This window comes from Malaya genurostris, chromosome 2 (genome assembly GCF_030247185.1).
Source record: "Malaya genurostris strain Urasoe2022 chromosome 2, Malgen_1.1, whole genome shotgun sequence".
Lineage (NCBI taxonomy): Eukaryota > Metazoa > Arthropoda > Insecta > Diptera > Culicidae > Malaya > Malaya genurostris.
The window spans coordinates 61,973,172-61,994,703 of NC_080571.1; the positions used below are offsets into that span (position 1 = coordinate 61,973,172).

Here is a 21,532-nt window from a genome sequence, read left to right on the forward strand (position 1 = left end):
CAACATAACCTTTTCTCGCATGCTAAGATCAGATCTGAAAATATGCCTGGTTTAAAACAGAATCTTGGGTGCTGCTACAATAACATAGGTAGAAATTGATTTTTCTCACACTAAAATTAACTTTTCACTTGAAAAAATGACGTTGTATGTAAGTTATAAAGGATTTTACAAGTGAAAATTCGGTTTTCCCTTGTATTTTGACAGCTAATATTGCAATCATTATCCTCGCACACGTACGCATCTAGCAGTGAAACACAACGTTAGATCGCCCATCAAATTTAGTCATGCTTAATCGCAAGCTAATCGATTAATCGAGTAATTCTGTACGATTAATCAAGCAAATCGATTAGTTTGAAAAGTTGTATTCGATTATTTACTAATCGAGTATTTCAAAAAACGCGACATCCCTATTCACAGATATTTGAAAAAATGACCTGACATCCTTGATTACGCAGTGTTAACAGTTTTACATTTTTTTCTATTTCTTTAGCTCTGTGATTTTATTTTTCAACATTACCTGTGAACTTAACTTAAGTATATGATATTTGAAAAAGCTGTTTTAATCCACCTAGTGGTGCTATACTGCCTTTCTCACATAACTCATGTTTTCATTAATATTACTAAGAGATTCTTCAAACGACTTTCTTTAAATATTGAATAAGAACAAAAAAGTTTGTTTGGGCATAACCTTTTCAATTTTTATTAGTTTTGACCCAAGTTAATAAGAACTCTTCGTTTTTTTGCATTTTCGCTCTAAATGATGGTTTAGGTTTAAAAAAAAATCTCAACCTGTTGTTCCGGAACCGGAATCGAGATCAGAACATAGGACAAAATTAGTATATTTTTATAGACGTTGACTCTTTTATTTGAGTCTAAACTTGTGAAAATCGACTCAGCTGTTTCTGAGAAAAAGAAGAGATCCGTTTTTGAGCTTTCGACCACTATTTCCGGTTCTTCCGGTACCGTTAGATCCGAAATCGATTTGTAGATCTTATTACACCGACCAACCGGTATTTGTTAGTGTCGATTTATATTTCGGTTTGAATGTTCATCTCAGCTTTTATATCATTATAAAATTTTTATTACTATAACAATATAAATTGTTTACATTTCTGCTGATCTCAAATGCTCTGGTATTTGTTGTATTTCTACTTTGGTAACTTTTAGGGCTACTCCTTCGGGTAAATTTCGCTCAATGTATTCCAAAAATGTGTCTAAAGTTGAACCGGTCAGTTTATGGAAGTGCATAAATCGATAATAGTTTCGAATTTCATATTGTACTCGATGCTTTTTGTGGATGTGAACTGATTTCAGTAGTGTTAAACGATCCTTGATAGCCTTTCGCAGAGCCCAGCTGAAAATAAATTGCATTAGATGATTAACTTGGTACATTAAGGAATGTCATGTGCATACAAGTTATTCAGGTGAAGTGACACATTTTTATGGTGATCGGAATGTTTAAATTTTTTCTAATCGATAATCGTCTATAAACGCCCAAACCATAAACGAACCACTGACGTTATTTGCCTAAATTATAGTTTGTGACCTTAGGGTTATTCATCACACATATTACTCTTTCAGGAACATGTCATTTCACGCTTATAACTTTTTGTGTGTGCGAAGGTGGCTCAACTTACTGTTTTCCGACTTCAATGTTCAAATGCCCGGCAGCAGTTTGAGCAAAATAAGCATAGCTTTTCATCACTTCCGGATCGATCCCTTTCATTTCTAGTTCGACTCGGCTGTACAATTTATCTGGTACCGTATTTAATGCAATGCTACTGGAACTGTTTGCAACTGTGGGAGTGTCGGTCGAGTAAAACCTTGCAGTGGTTACCCATGTAGGCACGACCGATGCCAAACGTCTCTGCAAATTGAATGTCTATGGATGTAATAGATTTAAACAATGATGTAAAGTTTTTTTTAAATTTTTACCTGTAGCATTCCGGTTAATTCGAATAATAAATTCTCATAAAATGTTCCGCTAACAGCTATGATGTAAACAAAATCTCATATGGAAATAAAAGAAACATAGCAGAAGAGCTTTGACATTTTAAGCGATGTTTTCCAGGTGCTTTTTCGACAAAAGGGCGAAGCGCAAAATAATGGGAAGAAGGTGGGTTGTACACTCAAATAAAAATTCACGTTCGATTCACTTAAAAAATCACGTAAATTGGTTTCAAATGTCAAATTGAATATTTTCCGTGACGAAAATGAATGTTATACGAACATCCACTAAAATGAATACAGTCATCACATAAGGTTTACGTGAATTGACCAAACGTCAAACAATCTACGTGAATTTCCAGTGTGAAAAACTCGATTTTGAAAATGGCGAACAGTGGCTCTCAAATTGTAAGTAGTGTAAATATTTGCGAGAAATGTTATCTAATTACAATTTTTTACTACATCGACCGGACCATTCCAGTATGAAAGTTTCCATGTGTTTAACTGGACCGAGTGCCTGCGTGAGTTCGGAAGTTTGCCGCTCCTTACGAATGCTTCAAACATGTCGTTGGTCCACCGAAAAACGAGTTCAAAATCGGTATGAAGCTAGAGACACTGGAGCCATGTATTGCGACTTCAACCTGCATCGGTAGTGTTGTGGGAGTTCTCGTATCTCGACTTCGGCTTCGGTTGGATGGCAGTGACAATACGATTTCTGAAGGCTTGCCGATTCGAGATCCCACGTTATTTCATCCATTAAAATTCTATGCTAATTTTCTGAAATAAATGTTTTATTTTTCATTTCCTAGATTTATATAAGAATCTGAAATCTCCCTTTTGACTTTAATCAAAGACATTATATTAACAAGATATCCAGCTCTCACATTTCCCGAACAAATCATTGGCAACATCTTTTTTTGTGAGCATGGTGCCCTCAGGCGAGTTCGCATCGAATCTCGTACATAGAAGTAGGGGAGAGAGATGTCAAATTCGTGCGCGCCAAAACAGCAGCACTGCGCATCCATACAATTGACATGATATGTTGTATGTGATGCCGTGCGATGGCGTTGCTGAACTGAAGATTGAGATCGCGCCAAGCTGACAGGGTCTGCTTTAATCAATATATAAAATAATAATTCTCTGGTATCTAAATTTGATATGAACTGATAGGTAAATGTGATATGAGCAGTCCATTACATTTTACCTATGAAACACGTAACTTTTACTGGATTATGCATTAAACAGCTTTTAAATGTCAGTCCATTAAAATCTACATGAAAAGTAGGGTGGAAAATATTCACATAACTTTTCACGTAACTATAACATGATTATTATTTTGCAGATCCTGTCAGCTTATAGAGAGAAATCAGTCGTCAGTTCAGCTACGCCATCGTACGTTATTACATTGAACATATCATGTCAATTCGGCACTAACATGTTAGTGGATATAATCTCGTAGATAGAAACCCAATCTACGAAACTATGCACAATATGTAACTCGAGTAATAAGCATTATTCTTCGTTACTTTCAGCCTTTTTAGGCCTACATGTTAGTGAATATAATCTCGTAGATAGAAACCCAATCTACGAAACTATGCACAATATGTAACTCGAGTAATGAGCATTATTCTTCGTTACTTTCAGCCTTTTTAGGCCTACAGCCCCTACAGCACAATACACCGAATTGTACGGGTGCACAGTGCTGCTATTTCGACGCACATAATTTTGACATTTCTCTCACCAACTTGTATGTGTGAGTTTCGATGCGGACTTTGGGTTTTAGTGTAATGCGATTGTAAAATTTTCGGAAATTTTAGAAAAAAGAAAAAAAAATGCGTCGTCCACAACGTCAAGATTCCATGTCACGAGTGCATATAAACGTAGGTATCAAATTTTTTACATTTAGGACCAGACTGTGTATTTGTTGGAAAAATTGTGACGTTACGATACATGCTTTTTTCTAGAACATTTAGGAGAAAATTGATCGCGTTTTTTCAATATTTCATTTATTTGTTTGATTAATTGTAAAACCAATAAACAGTGGTACCGTTTATTTCGTATTTGGTGCGTTATAGGTTGAAAAAGCGCTCGAGGATGACCCTGTCGTTCAAAACATCTGCTATAATTAAAGCACACGACAGCCTCCGTCTTAATAGCAGTGTGTCTAGACGACTTGGCAATATAGTATTCGAAATTGAAAGAAACTTTTTTCGCTTAAACGTTTTGATCGTGTATACGTCTGCATTTACGGTCATGTGATTTAATTTGTACCAATCTGCAAAGATTACTAATTGTTACTGAAGAAATCTTTTGTGCTATGAATAACATGGTAGATCTTGAGGTCATTTGTGAAAGATACCCACGATCCTTCCAGAGAAAATTTAACAACACTAAGGTACAGCAAGGAGATAAAGCTTCGGTATAAGCTGAGATTCGGTCATAACAATTCTCTATGATCGGGTGTCTAAATATATAAAATATTTATTTTATATAGCCCACGAATTCTTATTGGAGATGATACTCGATTGAAGAATCTTTGCAAGCCTTTGACGCACTGGTCATTCCATAGTTGGTGCGGCGTAGAATTAGTCGAAGAAAGGCGTTGCTACGGAGAGCACAAGGACGAACATGGATATTAACCTCGCGGCAATAAATTTTGAATGATTTTGAATGTTAACATTATTGAAAGTTTTCGAGAAAAATATGAAAAGTTTACCACAATTTGAGATCTCCAAGGTGATTTTGAAAAATATTACGATTCTATTCGTTATCTACTATTAAAAGCATCATGTTATCAACAATTCGTAAGCTGTAGGTGTGAGAAATGTCAAATTCTTGCGCACCAAAATAGCAATAATGCACACACATAGAATTGACATGATATTTTTAATTAGAAGCCGTGCGATGGCGTAGCTGATTTGAAGACTTGTTGTAGTTTGATTATGACTCGAGCGAAATTGCCTCATATTTGCTAACAGCTAATAACTGAAGACTGATTTCTTTCTTAGCTGGTAGGGTCTGCAACTATCAATCATTTCTCAGTGTATGAACAAAAAGCTGTAACATAAAACATCGCAATCACGTGTTCAATGTTTTGTGTTACCCTGTATTCCAACCCCTGTTTTTCTGAATCAGATGACAGTAAGCTTTGCATGCTCTTTGGCTTTTCTTATTGGTTTTATTTCTGATTCTTTGACAACCGCTATGAGCTAAGGATCAAGTGGATTTGTATAACGCTATTATCCTTAAACTATTTTACAACACTGATATTACTAAATAATCGCAGCAAGATTCGTATCAAATGCTAGAGCAATATTTTACGGGATTTAGTGCAGCAATAAAAAAAATAACGAGTAGTGCGCGGTGTAGCCAATGCGAATTGTTCTAACTGGAATGTGGTATATGGAATGCAGTTCTGTCTGAAGAGTGAAAGTAAAGGTATTTTCTTGCTGGGCGTGTTTACACTTGGCCAGCAACCGCTCAAATTTAGCCGATTCTGATGAGAACACCATGGGACAGACGATCAGCAATTCTGGTAAGTGGTAGCCTCATTCTGATTGGAAAATCTCCCGGACAGCTGATAGCCTGTAGCTTACATAATGGTGCAGCATCCCGGGCGGTGAAATTCTGATTTTTTATGTCTGGCACCAGTTGATGGGAATCAATGCTCATTTAATGATTTAATGTATAAACATGTTATCGTACGCGCGCTTTAATCCACTTCAGATCGAACGCTTTAAGCGAACGCATTTTAACACGTCAAACTGCCCCTGGGGTGTTGGGTAGAATTTGGGGAATGGAATGTGGTTGAGATATTTGTGCGATTTCTATGTTTGTTCAACATTGCAAATGTATAATATAGAAAATAAGTAGAAAATCATTTTTTTATAACATGGTAGCATAGAAGCAATTTTTCATCTTACGTTTCGTCTTTAAATTAGCGGATGACAGCTCAAATTGAACTGCTAGTACAAAGTTAGCCGTTCCACTTAAACCATCGAGCAGACGTATACGATAGCGTTGTATTTTTCCCTAGATTTAGCAAAAATCAGTTGTATTATTTTCCAATTATAACATTAGGACCTGAAGTTTGTTCCTGCTGACGGATTAAAAATAGTGGGTATTTAGGGGTTCTGGTTATAGATAATCTGTTTGTACTAAGGACTCACGACTATTCTCATTTTTCTGTATGTTTCGTTTTACTCCAGTCAGATCAAAATAGACTTCAAATATTCGTAAGATAGTTTTATGAAATTCACAAAAAACTGTTTGAATGAATTTCATAGGTCGTAACCTTCATTGTAATCATTTTGTAATATAATTAATTTCCGTATTCTAAATCGGAACTTGTTTTTCAAACGTTTCATGTTTCAACTGATAAAAAACATTTTGAAAATAGGATCAGTATAAATCAATCCCAAACTAATAACAAGTCACATCCCATATATTTGGGATTTGAACAACTCTTGGTTCTTATGATTAAGAAATGCAAGCTATATTTTCGACCTAATTAAAATAAAATTACTGAAATGTGTATGACGGCTTTGCAAAAAATCTATTCCAAAATAAATTTTAACAGTTGGTTTTAATCTATACCTCTTACTATAATTGATTTTTACCTTGGTCTTATGAAACTCTTGGTTGCCTTTTTTTTGGTGTGTGTTAAAATTAGATCAACTAGAATTTATTTCAAAAATATAATTTTTAGAAAATTGGATCTTTAGTAATATGTAAGCAAAAAAGTAAATTTCGAAGAAGTTATCGCTATCAACATTAATATCAAATAAACCTTTTTCCTATAGATACTATTCTTCAAAATTTTTCAACGGAAGTTGCATATCAATACTAGCAGGATATTGGTTAATCGATTTTCTTTGTATCATCCCATCGTTTTAAGCAGGATGCATCGGCCATCTACGCATGCTGTCCTTAGCATCCTGCGTGTTTCGTTCAGTTTAATGTACTTTCCACCTGTTTCAATAGGCATGAAAGTCGAAAGAACAATGTTGGAAGCGAAGCAGAGGTAAATGAAAAGTAAAACCACGAAACAAGTGCATTTCATCGGGCGAAAGGTTCCGATCTTCAGGATCAGAAATGAGAAGTGGAGTAACGGCAACGGCCTTTACACCTTGCATCTTGTGTGTTGCTCAGCTGATACATGTATTTCGAGTGTTGAGCAATGCTAGCAACTGCAGGATGGTTGATTTATTCTAAAGACAGTAAACACAATGTATTAGTATGGTATAAGTTTAGTGTGAAAAGTAATTCCGTACTTTTCGCGAAACTAAGATGTTCAATATCTGTGTTTCATTATTACCAATTATTAATTTCGAAGATTCAAGTAACTTAATCCAACATCATTCAATGTGTAGGATTTTTGTAACTTGAGTTGTTTTTCTGCTTGGAGAAAATGTATCATCCTTGAAAGATCCATCGGCTATTTATTTGTGCTGCCTACATAATAAAACGTTCGACACCGTAAGCAGATTGCGCAGAAATGGCTGTGTATGTGACTTATAGAATAGCAAAAATAATCAGAATTATCTGTATTCCTGCAAAAAGTTTCGAAGAGGGCCGTGTGTTTCTAACTCTCTTTCTGTGCTGTGAAGTTTGTTGAAACAGAAGGTTAAATTTCACAAAAGAAATGTAATACCAAGTAAAAAAACATTGGGCGATAGCCGGGGTTCATTGGCCGAGTTTTGCTTTCGGAATTTCTGTAGTAATTCTGGTTAGACTTTCTGATGAACGGTTTACTCTGTCATGAAGATACAACCCTTGAGCACATATATATGAGATTTGTTACGCTCAGGAAGAAAATTCAGCAAATAAGTTATTAACATTGAAACGCGAAAACAAAATCGAGATACTAATCTCTTATTTCTCTACGTTATTAATTTCAATTCATTTTTATTACTTATTTCTCATGAATATGTTACCTTATAATCACACAGAAGTTTTCCCACTCAAACTATTGGAACGCTTTTCACACGATTTTTACAAGTGTAGAACTCTGATTGTTTCCCCATGTTGTTTGAATCTGTCATCTAACTAAAAATTGATTTCGCAAGTTCTTCCCAGGCATCTCATTCAATATTTCACACACAGTTCGTATGCAAGCCTGTTTATCATGTGAACAGCCCTATGCTCTCATATATGGTTTCTGAATTTCATTTGGATCCAACTTCTGGTTCCGGAACTACAGGATGATATATGTAATAAAATTAAAACAATGTCACTCATTTTGCTAGTAGATGGCTGAACCGATTTCGTCAATTTAACATTCCAATAAAAGATCTTGAGGTCCCATAAAAACTGCTTGTTTTTTAATCAGGGTCGACTTCCGGTTCGAGATACAGGGTGATTAGTGTAAAAATTTCACATAAATTTATCGGGTTTATCGGGTTCACAGATTTGGAGAGTCGATGACCAAATAAACTTATTTCAGTTTTAACGTTATTCGGCACCCAAAAAATTTATGTGAGCGCACCACTGATTTTCAAAAATTTCGAGTCTAATGAAATGCTTAACAACAAATTCGCCTAATGGATAATTCAACTGACCTCGGCAACACCGGTTTCCGAAAGTATCGAGAATAGAGAAGCTAAGCCGAAATGAATTTATAAAACAAAAATTAAAATTAAAATGAATGTATGGTCCCATGCAAAATTGGTGAATTTTATCCGGTTACGACTTCCAATTTTGAAATTACAGGGTTAAGAGTTTTTAAAACCGTCATAGAAGATGACTATACTAAAAAATCTTCAAAGTTGGGCTCAAAACTATTTCAATTTATTCGTCATACTAATTCATGGACATACGAACTATTTTGTGTTATGCTGGTCTCTAAATACCGTTTTTGGAAGTACCATAAATAATGACACTTTAAAGAGGAACCCACTTCTACAACTCATGGAAGGCTTAATCGATTGTCACACGGTTAGATTGAAAGGAATAATTTTAAGGTTTCATAAATTTTCTGTGTTCGATTCGTCTTGCATTTCCAAAATTTTAATTACAATTCATTTAAAAAAGACGGTCATTTAAATAATTTCTTGAGAACTAAACACAACGAAAAATATTCACGCGAAAAACACATGTTGATTGATAAAAAAGTATCATCTCACTGCTAGGTGGATTAAGAACGTTTTTGAATAAAACCTTTGGAAAGCATAGCAGTCAAAGTAAAATGCTTGTTTTTTTTCCTGGCGAGCCTTCGAATATATGGGCGGTTCCAAGTTTTTACGAATCAAGTTTTACCATATTTATTTGGTACTTTATGGAAACTACGCCATGGGTAAACATGTTTTTCTTTATATTAAATGCATGATTTCACCAATGTAATAAATATGTAGATATGACAATTTTCAATGTTTTTTTTTACTTTGCACGAAATTAAATTTACAATTTTTTATTTGCTGACTTGAATAAAATTATTCTTGCGTACGACATTTATTTATTATGTAGCATTCGTCACTTTTTTATGCTTGGAATCTTCCTAAAAAATACGTGCGATGCCGATCCTTCTTTTGCACAGGAATTTCGTTCGTACACATTCGAGTGAAAACAAGAATTGCTTGTTCGCATTCATTCGAACGTTAGTGTCAGAATAGTCGGACGTCGACGGACGTGAACAAGCATGATGATACAAAATTAGCAAAAAAAAGCCAAATAACAAATGATATCAAACGTTTTTCATTACAACTTAAGTCTGTACCAGAACTGATGGTTTAAAGTTAGTTTGGCGTTGTTCTTATGCATGTACGATATTTGACAGTGTGATTGATTCGAACGTAAACGGTAATACAAATGTGACATACTTTCGAACGTATCGTATACGGCCGTAAACAAGAATGAGGGTGAACATCTCAATAAGCTGCACGAGTGCACATACAAATGTACACATGTTTAATCGTGTTACGATTTTAAGGATTTTGAAATATTAGCGATCTGCCCTTATTTTTCGAATATGCCTTGTATTTTTAGTAGTGGTGTCACAATGAAGGCCAAATGGCACTTTGGCGTACACTGGGACCACGTATCTAGTGTTTTCACGGTCAACACTATACACATTATTGTTTGTTTGTTTATTTTATTTTTTTAGCGACTTTAACCGTTTCTGGTCATTCGCCGCACAATATACACATTATAGTTTTAAGCGGTGAATTTTACTGTATGGTGCTCATAAGAAAAACTACATAATGTAGTGTTTTTAGCTCGGTTTATTTGAATTTCTGCCACTTTTTCACGTTGATATGCATTTGATCTGTTTAAAAAGCTTTATTTTCATTAATTGCAGGTTTCATATGAAATTAAAAAGAAATATTCCATGTCACTGGACGAACTGTTTTCATTTAGATTCAGATTCACTTTCCCTTCAATGATTAGGGCACATATTTTCCTACTGACTTCATGTTCTCATTTAAGTTGGTCAATGCTCACTCAATCGCTTCAACTGACGATGATCAAATAATTTTTCATTGAAAACCCCCCTTTAAAATACTTAATTTTTGAAAATCCCTTTTTACGTATTTTACACAAATTCTCAAAACCCTGATGTAAAAATATACTGTACCCCGACCCGAAAATGTTTGTATAGTAAGCCTGTTTATTCTTTTAAGGGTTAACCTTATTTTGTGCTAGGGCACATAACCACTTTCACTATATTTACGTTTCGTCTTAGACTCGCCAGTGCAGAGCAGTTCAAATTGAACTGCTTACTGCAAACTTAAACAGTTCAATTTGAACTGACAAGCAGACGTAAAGTTATTGCTATTTGCAACACACTTATAATAAGCACCGAAGTGCTAAGTCTTTCCTGACGTGCCGGACGAAAACAAGTTTCGGCTAATACTGGCCGATTCAGATGGTCAGAAGTCCCGTCCGAGCCATCAGAACAGGTATTGTGCTTTGGTGCATTTGTTAAATTTAGCAGACACTTGAAATGCTGTTCATATGTGCTTCTAACAATTCATCCTTGGATGTCGATTACCGAAAAATTCCTGCTTCATGCCGAACACCTGGAACGTGCTTTTTACCATCTCGGTTTCATTAGGAACCGGCGTACTCACCTGTGACTTCACGTGGTCATCACACCTCAAAGGAATGTAGGAGGAAAAAACCTGCAGGATTTTCCACCTAGCAGGACCTCTAACTAACGCAACAATAGACCCGGCTATGCAGGCGTCCATTGTTAAGCTAAACACATGCCACTGCATATCGCTCTGTCCGCTTTGGGGAGAAAAATCTTCGGAGATATTTTCCCATCGACTGTTCACTTGCATGCCCGCAACACTACGAACCGTGACGATTTCTGTATGGTGACATCATTAGACAGTCACAATAGGCTCAGTCCGGACCCTTTGGCGGTTCCTTTTCCTCTATAATGCACCGTACGGGTCCAAACGAAGCTGAGTGGAATTGATTTTGCGCATTATTTGGCACGCTTCTGCTGGTCTCAGGTCTCTGTCTGACATCCCATGGTTTACGTACGTACGAAACGAACTAGTCAAGAGTGCCAGCTGTCCTAGCAATCGGACTCCCGAGGGCAACGGTAAAGACGAAGGTGAAAGAAGCAGAGAAACAAGAGGTCGTTTCGTAAGCAAGAATATGTATAGCAGATTGCGTAGATAAATCGATTTTCCAAATGTCTTTAAGATCAAAAACCGTAAGACGAGATGAAGGAAGAGGAATAAACGCAAAACGAGTGCTGGCATATGTCCTACTGGTGTTATAATAGCATGTATACTTTTCATAGGACGATATATTCAGGGTCGTTCAGAGAAAAAAAAACGATACAGAAAATGCATTTATGGTGACCCATATTTGCAATTATATTTGAATGTTGCTATTTAAGTTTATTATAAGCTTTTCTAGTTAGACTAGCAAGCAGTAGAGAACTGAATATTGTTTCATTCGACATTTTTGTTTATCAAACTATCAAATGGTTTTAAACTCTGTAGTGGATAAAGATATCATTGCTTGTTCGAACCGAAAAAATGAAATCCTTATTTGCTAATAAGGTACTTCAAAGATAGAATAATTATTCCAATATCTGAAAAAATATCTATTTCTGTGATCGTCAGGTAAACCAATCATGATTTGCAATTCGTCATTTTAGGTCCACTTTTCACATATTAGAATTCAAATATTTCAAATAATATTGAAATATAATAACATCATAATTTTTTTTCTGAAGAAAACTGCTCATTTGAACTAACCGATCCGTTGAGCTTCGTCCCATATTCGCTTCGGTTTTGTGCTAAGGGTACTAATGACTAATTTTATTTTTTAATTATATTTCGTCTTCGAATAATCAGCGCATTAGTAGTTTATGCTGAACTATCAATGTCACAATGCCGTTTCAATATTTCTACTAATATTTCGAATTACACTGCAGTATTTCTATCTGCTTTTTTTCTTGGAGAAGACTGACAATCTTAGACTCGTTAGCAATCTTCTGTCAAGTCAAGTCATAAGGCATACACTTACAATTCTGAATGTTTGATGGAATAAGTGATCTAACCGACAAACTACGCTTTCTTTTAACTTTCGAACAGGTTATTGTTTATTTCATACTTTTTATTTTCGCAATTTTGCTTTCACCGTTAAATTCATCTGAAATCTGACGATTTGGCGAAGAATTTCCGAATTCGGACTCAAAACTAAATGTTCAATAGTTGTATAAGTATGAGTTCTAAAAAATGTATGCACCACTTTTTGTTAAGGCTTAGAATGGTTTATTATTTTGATGGAATTATTACAAGAATATCAATTAACCAAACTAAATAAAATTGTCATGTAATTCGCTTAGTTTTATGTGTCCATATGGACCAAATTTTATCGATAAGACCGCATTTGAAGACTGTCTGACGCGATGCAACAGATAAAAATAAATATCAAAAATTTATTTTCAGTCGGATATTTTTGGCACTCTCAGGGAATAAATATGGTTGGGTAAATGCCCACACCTTGGACTACCAAATTAATATTGTGTAACAATTGCGCCTTCTTTTTAACACACTTTCATCCACTATTGCTTCAAATCCTTGTAGTTTTTTAAGGCATTTGCTGTTTTCCGGAGCTTGCCCTTCAAACATTTTTATAACCCCTAGATTACCTTTAAAATTGCCGATTTCGTGTAGTGGCATGATATCAAATCCATTCAAAAATTCTTGAAACGTATCTAAATATTTATACCTTTATTGTTAATTATTCTACTTTATATCACTTATTCAGATTTACTATAAATTTAAGTAAAACGTTTATTATATCTGGTGTACAACTTTGCCGCCGTTTTCTAATAGGTGGCGGTACCGGCTGAGGCTGGTCAAAATACATAGATGATAATGCCTTCAAAGTGAGTGTGTACAGTGCCTAACAAATTGTCATCGCCGTTTCAGTGACAGTTGTTCTTGTTTTCGTATTATTCACGCTCGAAAATGTCTGTATATGTGCCCAATTCTCGCCATTTGCGGGAAGTTTTACTTTTCTGTTACAATTCGAAAGAAATGCAGCTGAAGCGCATCGAATGCTCTCAGAAAATTACTGTGATTCTGCTCTGAGTAAAAGAACGTGTCGGGAGTGGTTTCAACGTTTTAAAAATGGTGATTTCGATGTCGAAGACAAACATGGTGGTGGAAGAGAAAAAACCTTCGAAGATGAACAACTAGAAGCATTGCTTGATGAAGATTCGTACCAAACCCAAGAAGAGCTTGCCGAATCGTTGGGAGTGAGTCAGCAAGCGATTTCAAAACGTCTCAAGCCCCTGGACATGATTCAGAAAGAAAGAAACTGGGTGCCGTACGAGTCGAAACCGAGGGACATCGAACGCCGTCTGTTTGTATGTGAGCAACTGCTTCAAAGACAAAATCGTAAGGGGTTTTCACATCGAATCGTAACCGGTGGTTCGATACGATAATCCTAAACGCAGAAAATCATGGAGAAAGCTCGGGTATGCTACTTCTTCGAAGGCAAAACCAAATATTCACGGCGCCAAGGTTATGATTTGTATTTGGTGGGATCTGCTCGGTGTGATTTACTACGAGCTCTTAAAACCGGGTGAAACCATCACAGAAGATCGCTACCGAACGCAACTGATGCGCCTTAGTCGCGCGCTAAAAGAAAAGCGGCCACAATATCAAGAGCGACATGACAAAGTCATCCTCCAACACGACAATGCTCGGCCTCACGTCGCCAAAGTGCTCATGGTTTTATTATCTTAAGATTTGGTTTAAAAAAAACACAGAAAAAAATCAGTGTTGCTAAAAAGACAACCGAATCAGCGAGGTTACCGGTTCTTTTGAAATATCCCATGTATTTAGCAAATGTTGGGTCGATTTTTGGCATTAAAAATGTATTACTCTTCATTAATACAAAATTTAATGGGGGCAAAATTCGATAGTCTCCTAATATTACATACCGTGAACTAAATTTGCATTTCTTCCCGTATTGCCTTAAGGGTGGGGCCAAGTGGGGTCTTTGAAAAAAAAAACATGGACAATGTGGTTAAAAGTCATTTACTGTTGTCTCTCTAGATTCCAAATGAATGGTAGGTATTAAGATGTAGTTATAGATGAAAAAAAAGAAACTTATTCTTAAGTCTGAATCAGATTTGACGAGCGATATTTTGGAGGTTTATTTAGATCTCTTTTGGTAACCAACGGAGCATTGAGTGTTGACCTGTTTCGGCCCCCTTTAGGTTAGGTTTCTAGGTTAGATAAGTTAAGTTACAATATTTGTCACAGAATTTTTGTCTTTGCTTTGAACTTCCCCACTTTGCCACAAATGCATATCTGCGTTTTAAATATAAATTATTTGATCAGGATTCAGTATAAACAGATCGGTTTTAAGTAACATTTATCCTGTGAGAAATTCACTTCGACACCATATAAATAGTGCGATAATTTACCTATGCCTTAATAACAAGCGAAGCATTTAGTATAGACTAGCATCATGGTTCCACAACTCTGTAGTGCGTGACAACTTTCTGGTTTGCCCCGCACTCCCCTAAGTAGATATTAAAATTTAATCGTAAGCGTCACGTACCGAGAGGCATCTTTGATAGGAATAAAATTTGCAACCCGCAAATTAAAACTATTCCACAACTTATGAAGGATTGTACAAAATAGTGATGGGCAGAACCGTTCATTTAAAATAACCGTTCAGCCACTGTAGCACTTCTCCTATGTAGTGACTGAATGCCAAACAGGTCACAACTTGACAGGACCATTGTAAGGATTAATGTAGTGATGGGCAAAACCGTTCATTTCGAAAGAACCGTTCAGAACTAAACAGTTAAATCTAAAGAACTAGTTCTTTCGTTTTTTCGCTAGTTCTTTTGATTTAACTGTTTAGTTCTGAACGGTTCTTTCAAAATGAACGGTTTTGCCCATCACTACATTAATCTTTACAATGGTCCTGTCAAGTTGTGACCTGTTTGGCATTCAGTCACTACATAGGAGAAGTGCTACAGTGGCTGAACGGTTTTTTTAAATGAACGGTTCTGCCCATCACTAGTACAAAAGCGTTAAAAACTCCGAAGAATTGAAAAATTTGACCGGGTTTTTGTGAATGTATAATATTTCAATCGTTATATAGAAGTTAGTTTTTTTTTGCTTTTGCTTTGTAACTTGGTAGTCACTTGAGCGTAATTTTGCTTCGATTAGAACTTTGGTAATTTTTAATAGCTACTTGATATGCGTATTCGGATGTAAATAATAGTCGTCCAAAAACGTGTTGTTAGTATGAAACAATGCGTTCGCCAAATTTAACAGCTGAAAACTTCACTATGTAGAAACCATTCAGAAGATGTAGCAAGTAAATAGAGGCAGATTGTCCCAAAAAGCAAAATGAGAACGCCGTTGTGATTAAAATAATATTTTCGCTTCTTCCGTTCTTCCGTTTGGTGACACAGGAACATGTGCACCATCCAGCACCCAGCAAGACTGCAGTTTTTTTTTTGCTCGCACTGATAAAGTTTATCAGTTAACGTTTATCACCATTCGACCATCAGAGGGAGAGAAGACCAGCGGGCAGTGCAGGGCCATGTGCATCTTGACCGCATCAATAGCCCAGTTGACCATAAAACTCGAATGAGCATATGTAAAGCTTGGTCCCGTCGAAAGACGATTCGAAACCGTGCACCATGCTGCTGCCGCTGTTGTGCACCCTTGGGTCCATTATCGGCAGACAACAGCTGAAACGTTATACACTTTGCTGCAAAGGATCCCGAGCAAGCGCAAGCTGCTACACTGCCGTACGTTCTTCGAGGTGTACTTTTTCCTATGCTGGCAGGTAGCGTTTGCTGAGTAGAAAGCTAGTGGAAAACAAAAATAATTAATGCTTCGACCAGCAGTGATCCCATCGGTACCAGATGTCATCGTAGTGTTTCAGGACTAGCAGAGCATTGCTGAGGCTCTGTTTTATTGTTGCTTTTGTTTTTAGAGCTGACGCGGGACAGCGAAAGATTTCCTGGGAAATCTGAAAAGGATTTATTGAGCGCGTGATTTCATATGTGAATAATATGAGTTCTATGAATAGTAAAAACAAAATGTAATTCCTACGTATGAATGATTGACTCAGTCTGTGGTGATCAGTGGTTTTCTGTGAAAAAAGCATGAATACTTATAGTAAAAACAAATAAATATAAAACACTAATGCGTCAAAGATAAGACATTCATGACAATAAAAATTATGTCATTATTTTTTCGTATCATGCAAAAAAAAGGCTGGACACTGACTTCTACTCTTAAAGTTTTTTCAAATTCTAAATGTTAAAAATTAATGCCAGGCTATTAAATTTCGAAGCGACACTTGACCTTCTAGTTCCAGAGACTTCGTAGTTGATTCATCAGTTGAGAGATCAGAATCACCAATCTAGAACGAATTTCTTAAGATAGTTTCAATCAAAATGATTTATTAAAATCATAATTGAAACATGACTTACTATTACTGTAGTCGCATTTATAACAAATAACTTGAGCTAGATTGGTACATATGAAATTGTTTCCTCCAAGTAATTCTGACGAGTTCGCAGTTTATCGTTCCCTCGACAAACCCTGCTTTAATTTAATGCTTGCTTAAAATGTTTTTTTATCACAGATTATTTCTCGATGATTGTAACAAATAGCAGTAACTTAAATTTAATTAATGTTCGCCTTTCTCATACAGAAAGGCTATACAATCACTGCAAAAACCGACTTTTGAACTGAGGCCCGGAGGGCCGAATGTCATATACCATTCGACTCAGCTCGACGAACAGAGCAAATATCTCTTTCTCTCTCTTTCTTTCTTTCTCTCTCTTTCTCTCTTTCTCTCTCTCGCTCTCCTCCCTGTGTGTGTGTGTTTGGTGTGTGTGTGTGTGTGTGTGTGTGTGTGTGTGTGTGTGTGTGTGTGTGTGTGTGTGTGTGTGTGTGTGTGTGTGTGTGTGTGTGTGTGTGTGTGGGTGTGTGTGTGTGTGTGTGTGTGTGTGTGTGTGTGTGTGTGTGTGTGTGTGTGTGTGTGTGTGTGTGTGTGTGTGTGTGTGTGTGTGTGTGTGTGTGTGTGTGTGTGTGTGTGTGTGTGTGTGTGTGTGTGTGGCAAATATTGCCACTTTCACAAGCTTAGATTCAAATGAAAGGTCTCCTGGCTCCATACAAAGTTACTGAATTTCATTTGGATCCGACTTCCGGTTCCGGATCTACAGGGTGATATGCACCAAAATTGTGAAAATAATGTCACTCACTTTTCTCTGAGATGACGGAACCGATTTTCACAAACTTAGATTCAAATGAAAGGTCTTGTAGTCCCATACAAAATTCCTGAAAATTATTTGAATCCGACTTCCGGTTCTGGAATTATGGGGTAAAATGTGCAAAAAAAAATGTGAAAATAAGTGCACTAACTTTTCACAGAGATGGTTGAACCGATTTTCACAAACTTGGGTTCAAATGAAAGGTCTTCTAGTCCCATACAAAATTCCTGAATATTGTTTGGATCCGACTTCCGGTTCCGGAGTTATGGGGTAAAATGTGCAAAAAATGAAAATATGTTTTCTAGCTTTTCTCATAGATGGCGCGACCGATTTTCATAAACTTAGGTTCAAATGAAAGGTCCTGTCCCATACGCAATTCCCGAATTTCATCTGGATCCGACTTCCGGATCCGGAAATATAAGGTAAAGTGTGTTAAAAATTGTATACTATCACTGAAAAGGGCGAAAAACCGTAAAAAGTTTTCTAAATCGACCTCGATCGATCAAATTTTCTCCAATTAATAGTTTTTATCAGTAGACGGTCAAACAACCCGATTTCGGTTATTCTTTTTAGGAATCGAAGAAAATTATTCTGAAGATTACCACAGTATTATATATGATGGTATGATTGATATGAGAAAGGCATCATTACACCACTAGGTGGATTAAAACAGGTTTTTTAACAGAATGATAACATTTCCTAGAAGTCATGTAAAACTTTTCACAGGCTTCAATTGTATCCTACTAGCAGAAGAATAATCATTTTTCATTGGCCGTTGTAAGACGTAAAAAGAGGCGGTTTTAACGTCATAAAACACAAAACAACTTATTAAAATTTTCAATGATTATTTGGCGGTAATGGTTTATTGCAACTGTTTTATGCCAAATAAAAATAATTTCCTTCATTTCCTTCGTCTTCAACTCTTCCGTGTTTAGCTGTTTAAGTTTAATTGTCACTGCAACTCACCAGTTGAATTGGGACTGCAAGGCTGGTGTTCAAGTTCATTTTTGAGTGTCACATGCATAATGCATAATTACTCCTAAACGCAATTGAATCTTTAGCATTTTTTTGTAGTTTGATTGTTTTCATTCTAAACCATTAGTGTTTTAGTAACTTCAAAATCAAAATCGCTTCTAGAATTGTAATGGTGCATCTAGTCTAAGGGATGCTTTATTGATGACAAACATATTCTACCAAACAATTAAATAACACGAAACAAATACTTTTTTGTAGATTTACACAGTCGAGGTAAATTTCGCATAACCGTTTGGGAATATTTCAATGGTTCTGAAAAGAACCGATTCGCGGAATTTATTCAATGTTTACAACTGTTGAGTCTTTTTTGTAATCATTTTATTTGATTCTTGAATTCAGGAATTGGATTCGACACCTAAATTCGAAAACTTAAACAGGTTTCAAATTCAGATCAAGAAATCTGGCCATAAATTTAGTTATAGAATTATGGAACTGAACTCATTTTTAGAATCCGAAATTAGCTCTAGAACTGAGCTCTAAACTTGAATTCCGAACCGAAATAAAGGAACTGAATTCAATTCCAAAGTTTATTTTCAAAACCCATGTTCTGAACTTAGGTCTAGAATGCAGAGTCTGAATTTTGGAAATTGATTCTGAAACTGAATTTAATAGTTAAATATTGTCTAAATAAACGATATAAAACAAAAAATAATTAAACTCTGAAACTGAATTCTGAGATTAATTGATTCACATCCTGAATTTTGTACATGAGTTTTGAGAATAAAATCCTAGATCAGAATTCTCTGTTGGAATCTCGAATATAGATTCAGAAAATGAATCCATTCCAAAATCCAGTCAAGGAACCAGGGTCAAACTTATTTTAACCTATTTTTTTAGGATATTTATGTGTGGAAAAGCGTCGAATCCTACAAAAAAGTGTTGTACTAGTAATTTTCACAAAATCAGTCGAGTAAAAATAATGAAAAAAATACTTCGAAAAAAAAAAAATTTGAAGTCAATTTGTATCCTACACTGATACAAATTGACTTCAAAAATCTAAAATTCGATTTACAACAACAAGAAACCTATTATGTTCCATACCAACCGTTTATACATTGAAACATGAGAACTTTCAAAGAATTTTTTTTACAAAATCCATTTCTTATTCAAATTGTTTTGAGTCCTGGAGAGCCGAGCGCCATATACCAGTCGACTCAAATAATTGAGATCACAAAATGTCTGTATGTGTATGTGACAAATAAAGTCACTCGATTTTCTCAAAGATGGCAGAACCGATTTTCACAAACTCAGATTCAATTGAAAGTTCTTACGATCCCATAGATCGCTATTGAATTCTATCCCGATCTGACTTCCGGTTCCGGAATTACAGAGTGATATGTACCAAAAAAATGAACAAAATTGTCACTCACTTTTCTCAGAGATTGCGTGACCGATTTTCACAAACTTAGATTCAAGTGAAAGGCCTTATAGTCCCATAGATCGCAATTTAATTTTATCTCTATCCGACTTCCGGTTCCGGAATTACAACGCAATATGTGCAAATCTATGAGAAAAAGCGCATTCAATTTTCTCAGAAATTTCTCAACCGATTTTTACAAACTAAGATGCAAATGAAAGGTCTTAAGATTCTTCCGGTTTCGGTATTACAGTGAGATTAGTGAAAATTTTCAATTTCATGAGAATTTTTTCACAAGCGATGGCAAAACGAGGTGCACATTTTCATAAAATTTACTGGTAAATTCATCTAGTTGGCAGACCTTTTTAGCTGGTGGATACATAAATCTACTTAGGGACTACTAGTGCCCGGTTTCCGCTTTCGGACGCACCGGTAATAGTGAAGGAAAGCTCCAAAAACGGACCTCACTTCGATTTCTCAGCAACGGTTAAAACGATTTTCACAAATCATGATTCAAATTAAAGCTCTCATTGTCTTAAAAGATACTGTGCAATTTTATACAGATCCGACTTCCGGTTCCGAGAAATTGTAGGGCAATGAGTATCAAAACTTTCAAACTGTCAAACAAAATCGGTACGTGCTGGTACGGAAGAAGAAAACGCACCCGCCTATCACACAGCGTGCTTTTTTCAATTTTGTATAGCGTGCACGGTTGCCACATTTAAACCTATATTAACTTGACATATCTGTTGAAAATTGAAAAAGGTTATGGTAGTTTATACCCGAAGAATTTTTTTTTGATTTTATTCAAGTTTGAAAGAAAAAATCTTGGCAGAATCTTCTAGAGATGTAACACATGGATCAATAAGTCCCGAGACTAACAATGGAAACAACTTTTTTTTTGCAAAATTTTTTTTATTCATCAACATAATCACCTTTTAGGGTGATACAATGGTTCCAACGTTTTTCCAATTTTTCAATACCATGTTTATAAAAAAAATTATCTTTCACTTCAAAATAAGCTTCAGTTTCAGCGATGACCTCCTCATTTGAGCCAAATCTTTTTCTCTGGAGCATTTTTTTAAGATCAGCAAAGAGCCAGTAGTCACTGGGGGCTAAATCTGGCGAGTATGGGGGGTGGGGAAGCAGATCAAAGCCCAATTCGTTAAATTTCGCCATTGTTTTCATCGACTTGTGGCAGGGTTCATTGGCTTGATGAAAAAGGATTTTTTTTCTCTGCATGTGCGGTCGTTTTTTATAATAATCATTGTTGATCGATTTACCTTTTTCGAGGTAGTCAATGAAAATCACGCCATGCGTAAAAACTGACGCCATGACTTTGCCAGCTGACTGCTGCGTTTTCGGACGCTTCGGACGGCTTTCGCCAGCTGTGCGCCACTCAGATGACTGCCGCTACGACTCTGGAGTGTAGTGATGTATCCATGTTTCGTCCATGGTCACGT

At 36.0% G+C, this 21,532-nt stretch overlaps 2 protein-coding genes across 3 annotated transcripts in view; one reads left to right on the top strand and one right to left on the bottom strand.

Moving 5' to 3' along the window:
• Positions 1-1,058: 1,058 nt before the first annotated feature.
• LOC131429536 (small ribosomal subunit protein uS10m) lies at positions 1,059-2,047 on the bottom strand. Of its 2 annotated transcripts, none has more exons than XM_058593721.1 (3): positions 1,936-2,047; positions 1,638-1,882; positions 1,059-1,354 (listed from the first exon to the last, which is right to left on the bottom strand). In XM_058593721.1, the coding sequence occupies exons 1-3, from the start codon at positions 1,942-1,944 to the stop codon at positions 1,105-1,107; spliced, it is 504 nt and encodes a 167-aa protein (XP_058449704.1). In that variant the 5' UTR covers positions 1,945-2,047; the 3' UTR covers positions 1,059-1,104. The 2 variants fall into 2 exon arrangements, with proteins under 2 accessions (XP_058449704.1, XP_058449705.1); XM_058593722.1 differs by having other exon boundaries at positions 1,638-1,867; positions 1,936-2,038.
• A 3,061-nt stretch (positions 2,048-5,108) lies between these two features.
• The window catches only part of LOC131427547 (protein neuralized), a 96,065-nt gene continuing 79,641 nt past the window's right edge, over positions 5,109-21,532 (top strand). Inside the window, exon 1 of the mRNA XM_058590835.1 lies at positions 5,109-5,482. Within this exon, the coding sequence (XP_058446818.1) occupies positions 5,458-5,482 (25 nt within the window). The 5' untranslated portion in view covers positions 5,109-5,457. The remainder of the gene's footprint in view (positions 5,483-21,532) is intronic.